We start from the raw sequence: 16,875 nt of genomic DNA on the forward strand, positions 1-16,875 counted from the left end.
CAGTATGGCCCATCTCCGTTGGCTCCTCGGGCGTTCCCTCCCCTCCATGGAACGAGAAGGGTCCCAACTCCTGCAAGGACGAACCGATACCTATCAGCATATCCTCGTTCTCTAGGTCATCCCACTCGATGTCATCGACTACCTCATTGTCATCTCCATCATCATCATCATCATCATTGTCGTTGTCGGTGTCCTCCCCTCGCTCACACGCCTACAGCTTCTGTTGCTTCTTATTCCTCTTGTCCTCCTTCGCCTTCCCCAGCCGCTTGCCCTCGGCATGATTCGCCACCCTCATGGACAAATCCCTCAACAACAGTGCCAGGTGATCCATGGAGATGAGGTCCCTCAGCTGGTCCTGTCCCTCTCAAAGTTAGTATCAAGAGGTTAGGAAATCAATTGAAGAGGAGGTATGAGCAGGGAAAACTTACGAAGACAACATGGCCTAGTTCCGAGCGCATCGAAGGATGTCACGGCACTAGGTAGACAAAATCGAGGGGGGTGCCCGCATCATCCTGTGAAGGCTCCGTCGCCTCCTTAATGTGTTGCATGACTTTGGAGTGGGGGAGCACTCCCTCGGCAAGCGTCGTTCTATCGAATGATGCCCCAGGCACCATCACGTATAGTGGGAGCGCACGCATCATCAACGGTGCCACCCTCCTTGCGTGGTAGGCTCCAATGATGCCCAACCCCTTTAGGCCGCTCTCCTTCAGGATGTGGATGGTGGCGATGTGGTCCCAGATCTTCTTCTTGTCCTTCTCTGGAATGCCCCACTTCCTCCATGACTCCAAGGCCTCTTCGATCAAGCATCCAGTAAACTCTGGTAGAGGGACGACGGCGGTGTTCTTGAGGTAGAACCACTGTGAATGCCACCCCTTGTTGGACGTTGATAGCCACATCGGTGGGTACTCGCCGACCCAGTTGTTCCAAAGTTAGATGACGGTGCACCCCATTGGCATGTGTAGCTCCTGCCTACCGCTCTTCTCCCTCTTCTTCTAGAGGGTGATGGCAAAGAAGTACCTCCATAGATCGAAGTGAGGGTTGATCCCCAGGAATCCCTCACATAGGGCAACAAACACCGCCATGTGCTAGATCCCGTTGGGGTTGAGATGCTACAGCTCGATCTTGTAGTAGTGCAGCAGCCCTCGAAGAAATCTGTGGGCAGGGGTCGCGAACCCACGCTCATGGAAGTGGGCGAATGACACTATGTAGCCATCGGGCGGTGATGGCAGATCCTCCTCACCGGGCAGCAGACACTCCTCGGTCGAGGTCCGCGCATGGAGAAGACCACGACGGACAAGGCCCTCCATACGCTGGAAGGTGATGTTAGAACGACACCATGGATCCATTAGACATGGGGACGGTTGGATGCGGGCTCCACGGTGGCAGGGATGTAGAGACGGGGAACCCTAGGCGATTAGTGGCGGTGGTCGTGGCTGCGGAGGCAAGGCTGCAAGGTATGGAATCCTAGGGGCAAACCCTTTGGTTAATAGGGGCGACGGATGCGAGAAAACCAACCGTCCGCCTACATCTCCGCACCTACCATGATCTGCCACAACGTCCCACCATGGAATGTGCACACACAATCCCTATCCGTTCCCTCGAAAAAACTCACCGGACGTTTCACCTCTCTAGACGGGTCACGACTCGTCATGAGTAAAAGGAATATGGATCTAAAAGCATCTCTATGGCCCGACTGGGCCCAGGAGTTCGTAGGTCGGCCCATCAATGGGTTTGACAAACCGCTCCAGGCACCTTTAGGGTGAGAGGTGGAAAGGGATAGGCCAGCTAATGGCTAGTACCCAGGCGCACGAGCGCCACAGGCATCCTGGCCCATGTTCCCTCGAAAAGAAAGGCAGAAGGCCCTCGGGACCAGTCGAACAGACCCGAGAACTATATGGATTGACCGCTAAGTGTCTGGTGTCGGTCGCCAGTTGACCCAAGCTGGATCCCCGCGAATGGGATGCCAAGGCCCCACTTGGACTAGCCAGTTAACAACTCAAAACACCAATAATGAGGATATATATGCAAGTGGGTTTCATTCAACTTTATAAAACTTAATGCTTAAACATAAAATAAGTGTAGAATAATAGGGGTCATGCACCGGGGCTTGCCTGGGCAAGATATAACCAAGGATTAGCATTCCATCGGGGCGACACGATCACCAAGGCTCCATCTTTTCTGCTTTTCTGGTCGACTCCACAATCCATCATTGTCCCCATTATGATATACGTAGATGCAACGTAGAAAACATAAGTAACCAACGGCAACCGTAACTCTTAGAATATGATTATGCCTTGAAAGCTAACGAGCTAGCTCTAATGACTAACGTACTAGTCTACGTATCCAAGTCATCAAGTAAGGCTTCATTTCCGGAAATTGTTTTAGTTCTACGGTCCCAAGATGTTTCAGGATTTTATTGATTAAATATATATTTTCAAACAAGGGCTCATTTAGCTACCCTAGCAAATTAATTATTATGGAGCTACAAAAATTACAGTGAGCACCTAATAATGTTAGGAATTTTCTGTAAAATTCTAGAGCCAACACTACTACCAATTCCTCACAATAATTCCTACAAGTTGATGTTTTAACAATATTAAGTGTTTCAAATTAATTAGATTACTCTTGAAATTTCAAGAAACTATGTGAACAAAATACACTAACAGGTAGATCATAATTTTAGGAACTGAATAAAATTGGTCTCACAATTTTTGGTCAACTACACAAATTTCTATTGAATTTAAAAGTTTGGTTTTAGAAACTAATTTAGGAAATGCTTTAGAAAAGAAAAGGGTCGGTGGCGACTTAATCAGCCCAGCAGCCCAACGCACAGGCGGACACGCGCACGTCGCGACGGTCTAGCGTGGCCCAAGACCGGAAAGCCCGCGCGCTTGCGTTTTGCAAAAGAACCCCTGAACTAACCGGTTATTACGCGGCGCCTCTGATCACTATTGCACGAGAGACGTGTTTTACATTAAGGACCTTGGAACATGTTACCTTCGCAACGGGGCGGTCCCCGGCGTACCCGCGCGCGACGGCGCGGCACCCCGGCGGCAACGGCGGTTACGCCGGGCGAGCTAGACCCGCTGCGACAGGAATAAAGGGCCGACCACCATCTATGGCTAAACCCGCAAGCATGGATGGCGGTTGGGAACTCAGCGGCGTACTGCCAGGAGCGGCAACGGCGTGCCTGTTTCGACGAACCTAGGCACCCTCGGAAGGGTAGAGGTGGCGGAGAAGCATCAGTAGCTCACCGTGGTTCATGCTCCAATGGCGGTTGAAACAGGGGAGCGCTAGGGTGGTCTAACCACGTGCGACCGAGCGGGTGGCGGCTCTCCGAGTGCGGCACTGTCGCGTCACCGCACCCACGATGAGAAACCAAGCCAACCCCCGATCCACTGGCTACGGCGGCGCCCATGGCCGGCGGTGAGCAAAACGCTAAATTGGCGGTTGGTAGCACTCGACCGGGCATGGGGAAGATGGGACGCCTAGTTGCCTTCTTATGCCACCTACTGGTACGAGGAATCGAACTGTGAAGCCCTGGGCAAGGCAAAATGGAGGGCGGAAAGGCGGAGCTCTAGCCATGGTCATGCTGTGGAGAGTGCACCCGAGCGTGGAGAGTGGATTAAGACGGGGCGGCTCCATTTGATGGCGGTAGCTCGCACACGTGCGCACAGGTGACGGTTCATGGGCTTGGCGCGACGCGCTTGAATGGAGCGGCAAGACCCGAGCAGGGCTCACTGGCATCGGCTAGCGGGTGAGGCAGGGAAACATCTCGTCACCACAGTGACCGGGGTCGTCGACCGAGGCGCGGCGGCAACGGCACACGTCCAAAGACTCGACGCGGTAGGTAGGATGAAAGGTGGGGCGAGCGCCACGACGGCAAGGCGGTGACAGCCGTAGCTCCGCCACGGCCCCGTGCATGGCTCGGTGGCTGGCGTTGGCGCGCGCACACCACGGCCGGGTGACCAGACCACTGCCAGTCGGGTCAGGCCACGCAAGACCTAGGCGCATCGCGGCACGAGCCTGGCGCACGCGTGGGCCGACGACCGTGGCTTGGTCACGACGTGACCCCGTTGCCACCACGCTGTGCTCGTGGTGACCGCGAACCTAGTCCGAACGGCTGCCCTAGGTGACGTGCATACATTTCAAAGCGTAGCAAAAGTCACCAACGATCACTGTTGAGGTTCAACTAACTCCCCTATCGTAAAGTCCATGTTGCCAACGGCCTAACAATGTCATCGCAATGACCAGAGGACCACCAGGAAATGAGGTAGATGGATGCCAATGTGAGCTCGTCGCTCTGAACATCAGTTCATGAACAGAGCGCCAACGACACGACTTTGACATGTTTTAACGAGGTTTGGGCAATTTTTACGAGGGTATCATGACACCCAACACCACTACCACCTAAGCCATGCTCAAGTACTCACTTAGAGGCAACCAACGGTACGAGAACAAGCGGTTAGTGTTTAAAAATTTTGGTTAGAATTTGAGTGTCAAAACGGCATGGTCTACTATCATTTCCGGACTTAGAAGAGGGCAAGGTTCGGTTAGAACTAACAACCATTAGCACTTTTGTTGTAATTTTTTTAATATGTCTAAACCTTATTAATTTCAACCAATGAATATTTCACTCAATATCCCATACTACATACTAACCTATTGGAGCAAAATATTTAAACACCTTTTAGCTATTTTGCTCAATATAACTCACCAAAAATGACCTTTGTAACCTAAGTTCAATTTCTTGTCGATTCAACGGAAAGTTCTAGTTTAAATTTTGGATTCAATTTTCGAGCTCTCAAGAACACTAGTTAACAATATTTATTTTCAAAAATTAAAGTTACATTTTCAACTACACCACTTGCTCATCATCTTTATTTAAGTACTACACACAAATTATATTTTATTTTTGTTTATATAAATTATTTTTCGTTAACCTTAACCTAGTGCTAAGCAAGCTCGTAACACCAGAGGTGTTAACTGTAGCTGCACTGTGGAGGAGCCACGGTAGCCTCCAAATTGTAGCTCCTCTGGCTCCGTCACTTTCCCCTTGGTGAGCAAGCTAACATAGAAAACAGTGCGGCACAGTATCAACGGAGGAGGAGCCCGAGCGGCAGAAGCTGCGCCAAACAAGCACTTTGCTACCATCTCCCAATTAATGCTACCTTAGTTTCGAGCTTGCTCTTTGCTGGAACACTCTGAAATGAGGCCGTGGCTTAGCTACAACCTACAAGTAAAGGCCATTGCACCTACACCCAAAAATTTGGTCCTCGCGAGGTTTTAACTCAAAATTTGGTCTAGCCCTAATCACATCGCAGGACAGTTGCACGAAATTCAGGCCGCTGATACCGAGCGAAGCATGCGGGTTACTCTGGTTTTGATTACCAATACCAATTGCAACTTTCAAACGATAACTACGACCAGAACAGAAACTGGATTCCGCACGAGTAGAAATAATGAGAACAAGTACTCCCACTTCACCATGAAACTAAAGTCAATTCCACAGCACCTACACAATGACAGAAACTGACCTTTAAAGCTCGAATTACAGCGTGTTCACGTTGCAAACCACAATGGCTTGTGAGCATAAAACCATCTGCAGCCATAGGCAGCCACTCACCACTCTAATCGTCATTAATGAAATTTGTTATTTCAAAACTCTAGCGTACAAAAAGTTCTGTTTACATATTATGACTTATAAAGGACTATAACAATTTGGATGTTTAATAACATTCATCCCTTGTTCAAGTTTACAGGATTTGTGGCACAAACTAGTAGCACAACACTATTAGCTCTGTCCGTATAGTTTATGATGTAATAATGTTACAATTGAAATACATGTGTGATGGATTCAAAATCTCTTTGGCCACTCAAGAGAGTAAACCATGGATGTAGCTAAACCAGTGATCGATCTCATTAGTTCTTGGTGCATCAGCACATCCGCTTGGTAATTAGGGTTGAGTAAGTTGTCAGATCAACCATTGTTCAGTGCTGCTGCTAGAATCGTAGCCTGTGGATCTTTCTCCAAGGCAAGTAGTCCCCAAAGAGGTCAATGCTAGAATCTAGTCTGCTGCACCTGAGAGCTGCTGCACATGCAACGTTATGGCTTCGGGACAGGGGGACTGGGCTCGTAGAAGTTCCAGGCGGTTAAACGGATGTACAAACTGAAGAACATAGTCTTCATCTGTAATGTAATACAAGGGATAAACAATAACATGAGTGAAAATACTCATGATTGAGAGGTCAACATTATGAACACACCAACAAAAATCCAAAAGTTGCCAAGTTAAAATGCAACTACTTGGAGGTGAATAAATTCTTACTCTCTCTGACAGTCCCATACAACCAGCATAAGACCTCATCGGCAAAGGCCAGGCAAACGCCACCCTAAAGTACAGAGAAATCGTTACAGGTATTCAAAGCCATGTTACAATTTGGATGCATGAAAGTAACTGCAAATTTCTATTTAATTAAATAAATCTAATTTGGAGGAAATCCTTTGGATTCTCAACTTTCGACAAAAAAAATGTCACCTCATTTTAAAGTGTTTAAAATAGGTAGTGTACTAGAAACATGTGTACATTACTTTCCCTTTTATTCATGAGATGCTTCACAAATTAGCTCAGTGTTGCTAGATTCTTGCACTGCTGATGAATAGTAGGAAAACTGTTTGAAGTACCTGCCAGTAGTTCTTTGCCTTCACCTTTTGTGTAATATCTTTGGTTCTTAGTCTTTCCGTTCGTACAAGTATGCCAGCATCATTCCTACAGGCCAAAAGAAGTGCAGAGCAAAATTTGGAATAGTTTAAACTGGTACGGAACACCACAACCAATGTAAATATTTCATCGGAAGCATTAGATACATGTCAGGTGATTGAAAACTCATGGTAGGCAAGGAATTCAGTCTTACAGACTTATGACAGACAATGTGTTACATATACAACAAAAAAAGGTGGAATCCATAGCAACAGCAATAAAAAATGATAGTACTCCATAGCAATTACTTGTATAAGACCACCACACAGATCAGTATGAAATGTCACATCTCTACAACTAAAAAGCAGCGAAGGTTTTCGTTCACCCGGATACTTTCACCGCGTGCCCTGCAATCAGCCCCTCCGGCTTTCACTACGTGCGTGCGAGATCCGCACTCCTGTAGGTTCCACCGTGTGCGTGCCTCTTCTGTTGCTTTCCTTAAAAAAACTGTCACCCAAATACGGAGTGCCTCTCCTATTCCATTGCCTAGAAAGCCAGCAATAAGAAATCAAGAATCAATCGTCGACACCTTCCCCGCATGCGAGCCGTCGCACCCCAGTCGTGAGTCGTCCACGCCACGCGCACCCTCAACGAACACGAAGCAGGGCTCCCCGCCGAAGCGGCCCTCGCCACAGTCGAACCTGGCGAGATTGCCGGAAGCCAGATCCACCTTGGTGAACCCAGACACCTTGGCCCACGGCTCCACCTCGACGAGAGGTACGCATGCCGCTTCTTGCGCCCCAGCATGTTGCAGTTGACCACCCCCACCTCGAAGTTCACCTGCCTCGACGGCGGCAGCACGGCGCAGCACGTGGATGTGGCCATGCGCGTGTCCAGGCAGATCTCGATGAGCAAGCTCTAGAGGCGGTGTGGATCATCACGGTGGGCTGCTCCAGCGGGATCTCCACATCCACGTGCTATAGACTAATACTTGGCTTGGTGTCATATTTCTCAGTTGCTGGTTATCATCTTTGATAATCTTTAAAGAACACATACCATTGATTGGCAGGAAGCATTGCAGTAATGCATACCGAGTTACAGTTTGGCTAGGTAAAGTATTGCATCAGGTCATTGTGCATAGTTTTTGCATATTGTCATTCATGCTTCTCGCTCAGCACTTAATTCTATTTGCTCTTTAATTACTGTTAGCTCGTCGCAAATATGGAACTAAAGTATTTTTTTCTACCTGGAATTACGTGATACTGGTTTTTAGTTCTTAGGTGGATTTGTCCAAATTTGCATTGTATTATGGGAACAAAAGACATTTGGATGGTCATAGTTGTGACCGCCATTCAGTAAAGATCCTTAGAAATTTGGACAGCTTCTCAGACATTTGGACAGCTTCTCAGAATCATCTATGGACTGCCCAAAAAAAAAAAGTTACATCAACATAGTCACAGTTTGGTCAGGTTTTTCATGCCTGTTCCATCCACGCTTTGGTAGTTCTGCCAAAGTAAGCAAGCCATAGCAGATAAATAGTCTATCTAATAGTTTGCCTTGCAATTTAGAAGATTTGCTAACTCAATTAAGTATTGTCCACAACTCGGCTACCTGTGTATACTGGCAATTAAGGAACATGGCATATATTCTATGATATAAAATTTTCTTTGGCTAGCAAAGTATTTCTTAATAATACACATGTCTGGTTAATTGGAATTAGTTCTCAAAATGAATGGTTGTTGAGCACCTTTAGTTTGTATGACTGTTTTATTGGGTAACTAAATTAGAATCCTTATGATCCTCTACTAAATTATGACACAGCCTAGCTAAGCTCAACCAACAGGGAGCTTGACCCAAGAAATGTAGAAACGTTCCTGCAAGGAGTTCCAATGGACGATGAAGCGTGTAATAGTGATATTGCAAATAATCACGTTCGTATTATCGTTTTTTAGGTACAGTACAACACACGTTCATACTTATATTATCATGACATTACATTTTTTCCCGTTGCAACGCACGGGCATTTACCTATGTATTACAGTTATGATTGCGGTATCTATTTTAGATAACAGTATAACACACGCTCATACATATGTTATCGTGGTATTATGTGTTTCCGTTGCAACGCACGGGCATTTACCTAGTTATTAATTAATAATGTATCTATAACATAAACGGAGAGGTATCAAGGCCCAATGCTACAATTAGCAAAAGATTTTGCATATATAATCATATCAACAAGATTTAATTTCAGCAGTCAGATGAGTTTGCAAAATAGCAAGTAACAAAGTTTAGTACCCATCATAATGTAGAGAACATGATAAAAGGTGAATAATACCTGAATCCCACAACAACATAAGGAACACCAGCAAGGAATGATTGAATCTACAACATTTAGATAAGTAAAGAAAGTCAATATTTTGAGGATATAATAAGTTATACCTTCTGAAATCTAAAAAAATCCTAAGTTGCTGAAACGACATAGTGGACAGACTTGTAAAAAATTGCTAAGTTATCACTCGCTACTATCCAAAATAAAATTTCACACTGCAAAAGAGGATAGAATAATAAAATGCATAGGCAGTTATGAAATTATGAAAATACTTCAAATTACGTAATATAACAGCGAAGAGAAAGGTAGCAGGAGTAAACCCTGAACTTAAGTATAGCTTATAAATGGGGAAAAAGAGAGTATGAATTACCCAAAATCTAAGTAGCTTTTCTTTCTCATATGCTTCCACTGTATGGTACTCCAGCTGTTACACATCAAGTTCAAGGACAGAATCTTATTATTATTAATTTTTTTTTAAAACAAGTGATGCAGAACTTAACAATTCATGCAAAAAATAACCTCTCTGCTTGTTTTCAACTCCACATAGAACCGCCTGCCATCATCAGTTGCATCACAGCAGTCCATCTCAGCACCCATGACAATGCGATGGGCACCCAATTTTGTCTTTATTACAGAACAAAACTCAACATTTGCATCAATACCTCTTCCATCGTCGCTGAATGAGTTCTCAGTGGCAAGGTTTTCAAAAGAATAGCCCCAATAACATCTGGGACTCGAATGTAGAGGGGAGAAAATACAGGTTCATCAGTATTATTGTGGTTTGGATTATCATTAAGCCACTGCTAAGCTAATTTGGCAGAACATCAACAGACAAAATAACCATGAATCAATGTGCGTGTATAAATCATAAATAGAGTTATAGGGGTCTATACTTGGTTCCTTAAACACGGCTGGCCTATCAAACTGGAATGCAAATGAGCCGCTTTTGTAGCCCATGACCTTATCTTTTTATATTTCCCACCTTGTCCAATCTCCAATGCTCAGATTATTAAATCACTCCATCCTTTTTAAATGGTCCACAAAAATCCATGTCATCATGCTTTCAAAAGCAGTACAATCTGAACAAGGCGAAAACTATCTACATTGGCCATATGAAAACTATATTATTAGATATATCATCAGGGGCGGAGGGAGGGGGGGCTGGCCTCCCCCTACAGCCTGCTAATTCTCTTTCAGGTACTTAAATACATGGACATTATTAGCACAATTATAGGCCTTGCCCCCCCCTAGTTCTAAGCCCAAGTTCCAAGCAAGGTAGCAGCCCAATTAGAAGGTAAGCTGAAGAGACGAGCAGCAGGCCAGCAGCCGTATTCTGTTCTGTCCCCAGGTTGCCTCCTCGTCTCCCCAAGTACTGTTTGGCTTCTCGGCTCCTGCAGCACAGCAGCAGCAAAATACGAGCAGCGGAGCAGGAAGCGGAAGGCCGGAGGCAGGACATGGACATGCCAGACGCGCCAGATGCCGTGTCGCGATGTTGCCGTCGGACGCCGCCAGAAGCTGCCTCCTGCCGACGCCGAGAGTCGAGCCTCCCGTCTCCATGACGCGCATCTGCCAGGCAACAGGCATGCTGTCTTGTGTCTTGGTTTTCCTCCTTTTATTCTTTCTACGTGCAAAGCGAGCTGTAAGTGTGGACAACATAGAGAAGTACAAGGTGGCAGGAGTGTGGACAACATAGAGAAGTACAAGATGGCAAAGAAGACTGCAAAGCGAGCTGTAAGTGTGGCAAAGGGTAGAGCGTACAAGGATCTTTACCAACATTTGAGTACGAAGGAAGGGGAGAAGGACATTTATAGGATGGCTAAGGTTCGTGAGAGAAAGACAAGGGACTTCAACCAAGTTAAGTGCATTAAGGATGAAAGGGAGCATCTCTTGGTGAAGGAGGATGAGATCCGACATCGATGGCAAGAGTATTTTGACAAATTGTTCAATGGTGAGAATATGGACACAACCTTTAAGTTGGATGACTCTTTTGATGACACCAATAGGCGCTTTGTGTGGAGAATCCAAAAATCTGAGGTCAGAGAGGCGTTGAAAAGGATGAAAGGAGGTAAGGCGATGGGACCGGATGGTATCCCAATCGAGGTGTGGAGATGCCTCGGGGACATAGCTATAATATGGCTAACAAAGTTGTTCAACCATATTTTTCGATCGAACAAGATGCCTGATGAGTAGAGGAGAAGTATATTGGTACCGATCTACAAGAATAAAGGGGATATTCAATGTTGTACTAATTACCGGGAAATTAAGTTGATGAGCCATACTATGAAGCTATGGGAGAGAGTTATAGAGCGTCGCTTGAGAGCAATAACACGGGTCTCTATGAACCAATTTGGTTTCATACCCGGAAGGTCAACCATGGAAGCCATTTTCTTAATAAGACAAGTTATGGAGCGGTATAGGGAGAAGAAGGACCTACACATGGTTTTTATTGACTTGGAGAAGGCTTATGATAAAATACCAAGGAATGTTATGTGGTGGGCTTTGGACAAACATAAAGTCCCAACGAAGTACATCGGGCTCATTAAGGACATGTACAACAATGTTGTGACTAGAGTTCGAACAAGTGATGGAGACACGGATGACTTCCCGATTAGGATAGGACTACATCAAGGGTCAGCTTTGAGCCCTTATTTGTTTGCCTTAGTGATGGATGAGGTCACAAGGGACATACAAGGGGACATCCCTTGGTGTATGCTTTTCGCGGACGATGTAGTGCTAGTTGATGAAAGCCGGACAGAAACTGGAGTTATGGCGGGAGACTTTGAAGTCCAAAGGTTTTAGACTCAATAGAACTAAAACTGAGTATATGAGATGTGACTTCGGCACTACTACTTGGGAGGAGGAAGATATTAGTTTGAAAGATCAAGTAGTGCCTAGGAAGGATACATTTCGATATTTAGGATCAATGCTACAGAAAGACGGGGATATTGATGAAGATGTTAGCCATAGAATCAAAGTAGGGTGGATGAAGTGGCGGTAAGCATCTGGTGTCCTATGTGACAAAAGGGTACCACAGAAGCTAAAAGGCAAGTTTTATAGTTCGGCGATTAGACCTGCTATGTTGTATGGTGCAGAATGTTGGCCTACGAAAAGACGACATGTTCAACAGATAAGTGTCGCAGAAATGCGTATGTTGCGTTGGATTTATGGTCATACAAGAAGGGATCGAGTTTGGAACGATGATATACGTGATAGATTAGGGGTAGCACCAATTGAAGAAAAGCTTATCCAACACCGGTTGAGATGGTTTGGACATGTCCAACGGAGACCTCCAGAGGCACCGGTGCGTAGTGGAATCCTAAGCCAGGATAGTAACGTGAAGAGAGACAGAGGAAGACCGAAGTTGACTTGGGTAGAGGCAATAAAAGAAGACTTGAAAGGATAGAATATACCCAAAGACTTAACCTTAGATAGGAGTGCTTGGAAGACAGCTATTCACGTGCCTGAACATTGATTGCTTCTGCTGGGTTTCAACTCTAGCCTACCCCAACTTGTTTGGGACTTAAAGGTTTTGTTGTTGTTGTTGTTGTTCTTTCTACGTGCACATAATTATTTTTATCTTGATCAATGATCACTATCTAAATTTCTCTTTCGAATTTAGGTGATATGAAGAGGAAAAAAACCATTCAAAGCATTTTGCATAACATTATTGCCCTGATATTATGGTTATAACTATAAGAACGATGAATCAAACTTGGTTCTATTTTGTTTGTTATTTGTGCCGCCCCTCCTATGTCAGATTCCTGGCTCCGCCCTTGTATATCATTAAAGTTTTCATGAAACATTGATTGTACTAGTATTCATCAACACATGAAGTTTAAGAATGGTTTGAGATTCGAATTTACATCTTCCCCAAATTTCCAAACTTCCTGCCAAGTATTAACATTTCAAACAACTATATGTTATCGCGTCATATGGCAAATATGGCAATAAACCAAATCAGCGTCATGAAACTATGATGAAACAGGGCAACAGTTTTGCATTTACAAAGTTTTTCTGGTTTCTGGTTTCATGTACGTCGACATAGTTACTCATGTGCTGAATCACCACAAGACACCTGCGCAAACTCAATCTACCAACATATTTATACACTAGCTGCAATAGGTAAGGATTCAGTTTCTCAAGGAAATGGTTCCTGACTCCTGAGAAACTGATTCTGTTTCCTGAGAAACAGGTTTTTCTGGTTTGTGGTTTTTGTACCAAGAAACATTTCTGAATGTCTCTAAATTCTTGAACCATTTTGCAAGAATTCTCTTGTTTCTCTTCAGAAAACAAGTTTTTGTTTGGTAGGGATTCTCCTGTGTTTGGAGAGAATCAGTTTGGGGAATCCCTACCAAATGCACTCTAACCTAGACTAATTTCTTTGCTGTTGAACCTTCTATTGTCAGCAAGCACACTACATGCCATACCATCATCATCTAATCTGTACATGCAAGGGGACAAAATATAATGCGGAGGGGCAGAGAAATCACCTCCTACGCTCCACTTCACTTTTTGGTCTTTCAGGGAGCTTATGAACATCAAGGTATACAACACCCCTCCTTTTATGAACGCCCATCTTCCATGGTTCTCTTAGGTAAGCAGTGGCCAATATCTGTTGATAAAATATAAGTTGTTATATTGGTCTTACAGAATAAAAGCGTATAAAAAGTTAAAAAAATGTTATGTTATTGAGTGATTAGAAATGTAAGGAAAAAAAGGTAGGGTACAAAAAAATGTGGTCCAGACAATTTGCACTGGAAGCACCATACAGCAATGCTTTATTGAAAATTCACTAAAAATGTAAATAATAGGAAGGGGAAAAGAAGTTTTAGACAGTTTACAATAGATGAATGATACCTTGTTAAGATTGTTGCGGTATGTCTGCAAGAAGAGCATATATTATCACCATGTCTAAGAAATTTTTAGTAAGGTAACAAATACAAGATTGGCATCAATGTAATGTTACCACAAAATGTATAGTATGCTGAAGAAGTATGTTGGAATTTCGTATGCATGCGAGTAGATCGCCAAATCCTTCAGAACCCAAATCTGACATTGAAGTATTGAACCACATTCATCATCATGAAGTAAAACCCTCAGATGCAACAATATTAAAAAGAAACGACTAACTTCCAATAGCAGAATTACTGCTTTTCAGGATCCATATGTAGAATGCAAAAGGAGAAAACTGAATTGAGTTTTCCCCTCCCTTTTCTCTACTATTTGAAATAACTTCTACTTGTATTCTCTATGTTACTACTATGTATATGGCCTAAGAAGTGGTCCATCCAATTTAAGCTATATATCATATTAATTAAAAAAATGCGAGGTACAGACAGCAACAGATTCATACACTAATACAATAAGAGTAGTAAATATCAATGATGTAGAGAAGAACATGAGTTATAAAAAGAATGTACCCTTCTTCTCTATAAATGACTCGAATCCTTTATTGAGATCTGCACCAACGTAATCACAGATTTCACGTTTGAAGAGCCTCTAGAAAACATAAAGGACGTTAGAACAACATCTAACATAACATGAAAAGCTAATAACATAGACATTTTTTAGCAGATATTCACTGTGAAGGACGAGAAATCAATGCCAGTTAGCAACTCCAAGGTCTTACCAAGCTGCGATCATCAAAATATACCTCTCCACCCTCAACACGACTTAAGCATGCAATCTCACAAGGCTGCATAAGAGACAAAGAACATGACTCCACATAGAAGAGTAACAATCAGAAGATGAAATGAACATGATAATACTACACACCTCCTGAAAAGTAACAGCTTTTCTAGACAATGTTTCTTCGCTCTTATTAAGCTTCATATCTGAAACTAAACCTTCAACATGACGCCCGTTCCCAAATCTCCCATAACCAAAGTTATGTCGCCCTGGATGGCCTCCTGGCCTTGGAAGAAGTGGTGGGCCTCTACCACCTCGTCCTCCAAAGCCTCCTCGAGAATGATTATTAGTGTTCCGTATTGCAGGAAGCACTGTAAGAAACCCATGATGAACCAAAGTATTAATACTTCCACCTTTCAATCCAAATCCACTCAAGCTTTTAAAAGCATTAGTTGCACTAAGCCCCCAAAATATAAAGTATCTTGCCCATGGAAAAAAATCAGTTCATTTGTCACATTCTTTCTTATAAAGCAAGGGTCCTATAACAGAGTACTGGTAGGTTGAATGGACCTTGAAACAGCAGAATTTGAGTTGTCACATACAAAGCTTGTGTCTGGTGTCCACTGCTATACCTCTGTCAGCATAACCCCACAAAAGAAATGTGTAGTAACTTTCAGGGAGGTTCTCGATGAGAAGATGTATAGCATATGCTCAAAGCTGTAACTATTTGCTACATTATAATTGTTATTTCACTCCAGTTGTGATCCTTGAGTAAAAACTTCAGAGTCCATGTCTTTTGTGAGCTGGTATTATTCACCCAGAAAAGGCTTTGAGAATTCATTTCGCAAAGGCAGTATTCTTCAGAGTCATTTACAGTTGTATGAAAGTTGGAAATGAAAATGGCTAGACGTATGCTTCCCAACAAACTTCTATCCAACTTTGTGGCAAATACTTTTTGCATTAAATGGTTTGAACTCAAACTATGCCTACTGATATGTTAAAATACCATGCTGCACAAAAAAAAAAGCCTAATAGTAACAAAAGGTCAGAAGGCAAAGGTCCATAGCCTACAATAAACCTCCCACATTACGCCTAAGGAAAGTTGATGAGAAAGAAACAAGCAAAGAATCACGGACAGAGAAAGATTCACCATTTACACACCTTCAAGTGGAAAATTGTACAATGCCAAAGTGCACCCCATCTTACAAAACAATACGAACAACCTACTCACAACAAAACCATTGGATAAACTTGGCAGGATTCAGTAACGGCCTCCTAGCTAATTCAATGGCGACACAGAAGCTACTACTATTCAATCTAGAAGCTGACTCTAGGGCATTGGTACCCAACTTTAGTATTGACGAGAGGCGGACCTGGGACTAGGTAGTTGCTGCGCGCCGGGGTTCTGACGTACTCTTCGTTGTCTGGGCCGAACAAATCTCTCTCCTCCTCTACCTCCACGTTCTCGTACTCCCCCCTCTCATCGTCCCGGTAGCCGGCGGCGCCGGCGCCCCTCGTGGCTATGAGGTTGGACGAATCGTATTCCTCACCGTCCCCCTCGTCGGCGCCATCCTCGCCCTCACCGGCAGCGCCGCCGGTGCTGCTGCGGCTTGAGCCGCCACTTGAGGATGAGGAGGACGCGGCAGCAGAGGACGACGAGGACGAGGACGGGGAGGAGGAGCCCGAAGAGTCCCCACCGCCGTCGGCCTCGGCCTCGGCGCCGCCGTCGTGGACGTCGTAGTCCTGTTCCGAGAAGCCCATGGCGGGCGCGGCGGGGGCGGTGAGCCGGCGAGGCCGGTAAGAGCCTTTTCCTTTCAGGCCTGGTCGTGAACCGGAACGGAGAAGGATTCTGGTGGGATCCAACACGACAGGGAACGAAAGAAACCCTCGAATAGGGTTCACCAAGACCGACGGGCACTGTATCGGTCAGTAGATCCAAGAGAATACCAGCCATACGCCCATACTGCTATGGCATTTGACATTTGTTTGGTTTGGTTTGGTATTAAAAAGTACTGAGGTCTATTTGAAACAGAGAAATTTAAAATAGAGTAAAAAGGGAAAAACATAAAAATATATCTACAATTATAAGATAAAAAATATAGAAATTTTATAGAAACAGGCCTTTGGAACAAAGGAATTCGATAACATGTTTATATTCCTCTATTATAGCGAATAAGTACTTGCCCATTCCTCCATTCACATGTACGGAAATTA

The 16,875-nt window shown here is 44.3% G+C and overlaps 1 protein-coding gene across 2 annotated transcripts; it reads right to left on the reverse strand.

Annotated features, from left to right (window-relative positions):
• Positions 1-5,681: 5,681 nt before the first annotated feature.
• LOC136516725 (NAD-capped RNA hydrolase DXO1-like) lies at positions 5,682-16,563 on the reverse strand. 2 transcript variants are annotated; one of them, XM_066510205.1, is made up of 13 exons: positions 16,035-16,560; positions 14,809-15,032; positions 14,663-14,728; positions 14,454-14,532; positions 14,000-14,082; positions 13,891-13,914; positions 13,524-13,645; positions 9,553-9,760; positions 9,404-9,457; positions 9,040-9,086; positions 6,686-6,770; positions 6,330-6,393; positions 5,682-6,190 (listed from the first exon to the last, which is right to left on the reverse strand). In XM_066510205.1, exons 1-13 carry the CDS (start codon positions 16,420-16,422, stop codon positions 6,069-6,071), a joined length of 1,566 nt encoding a protein of 521 aa, XP_066366302.1. In that variant the 5' UTR covers positions 16,423-16,560; the 3' UTR covers positions 5,682-6,068. The 2 variants fall into 2 exon arrangements, with proteins under 2 accessions (XP_066366302.1, XP_066366303.1); XM_066510206.1 differs by lacking the exons at positions 5,682-6,190; positions 6,330-6,393; positions 6,686-6,770 and adding an exon at positions 6,777-8,123 and having other exon boundaries at positions 16,035-16,563.
• Between the last annotated feature and the right edge of the window lie 312 nt (positions 16,564-16,875).

This window comes from Miscanthus floridulus, chromosome 17, assembly GCF_019320115.1.
Source record: "Miscanthus floridulus cultivar M001 chromosome 17, ASM1932011v1, whole genome shotgun sequence".
Lineage (NCBI taxonomy): Eukaryota > Viridiplantae > Streptophyta > Magnoliopsida > Poales > Poaceae > Miscanthus > Miscanthus floridulus.

Excerpts from the sequence above, each read along its gene's own strand:
- LOC136516725 (XM_066510205.1), bottom strand. The coding sequence starts at position 16,422 with ATGGGCTTCTCGGAACAGGACTACGACGTCCACGACGGCGGCGCCGAG. Across the intron at positions 14,533-14,662 it reads ATTTTGATGATCGCAGCTTG|AGGCTCTTCAAACGTGAAAT; the intron begins GTAAGACCTTGG and ends TATGTTTTCTAG. Across the intron at positions 9,087-9,403 it reads AAAAGCTACTTAGATTTTGG|ATTCAATCATTCCTTGCTGG; the intron begins GTAATTCATACT and ends TAAATGTTGTAG.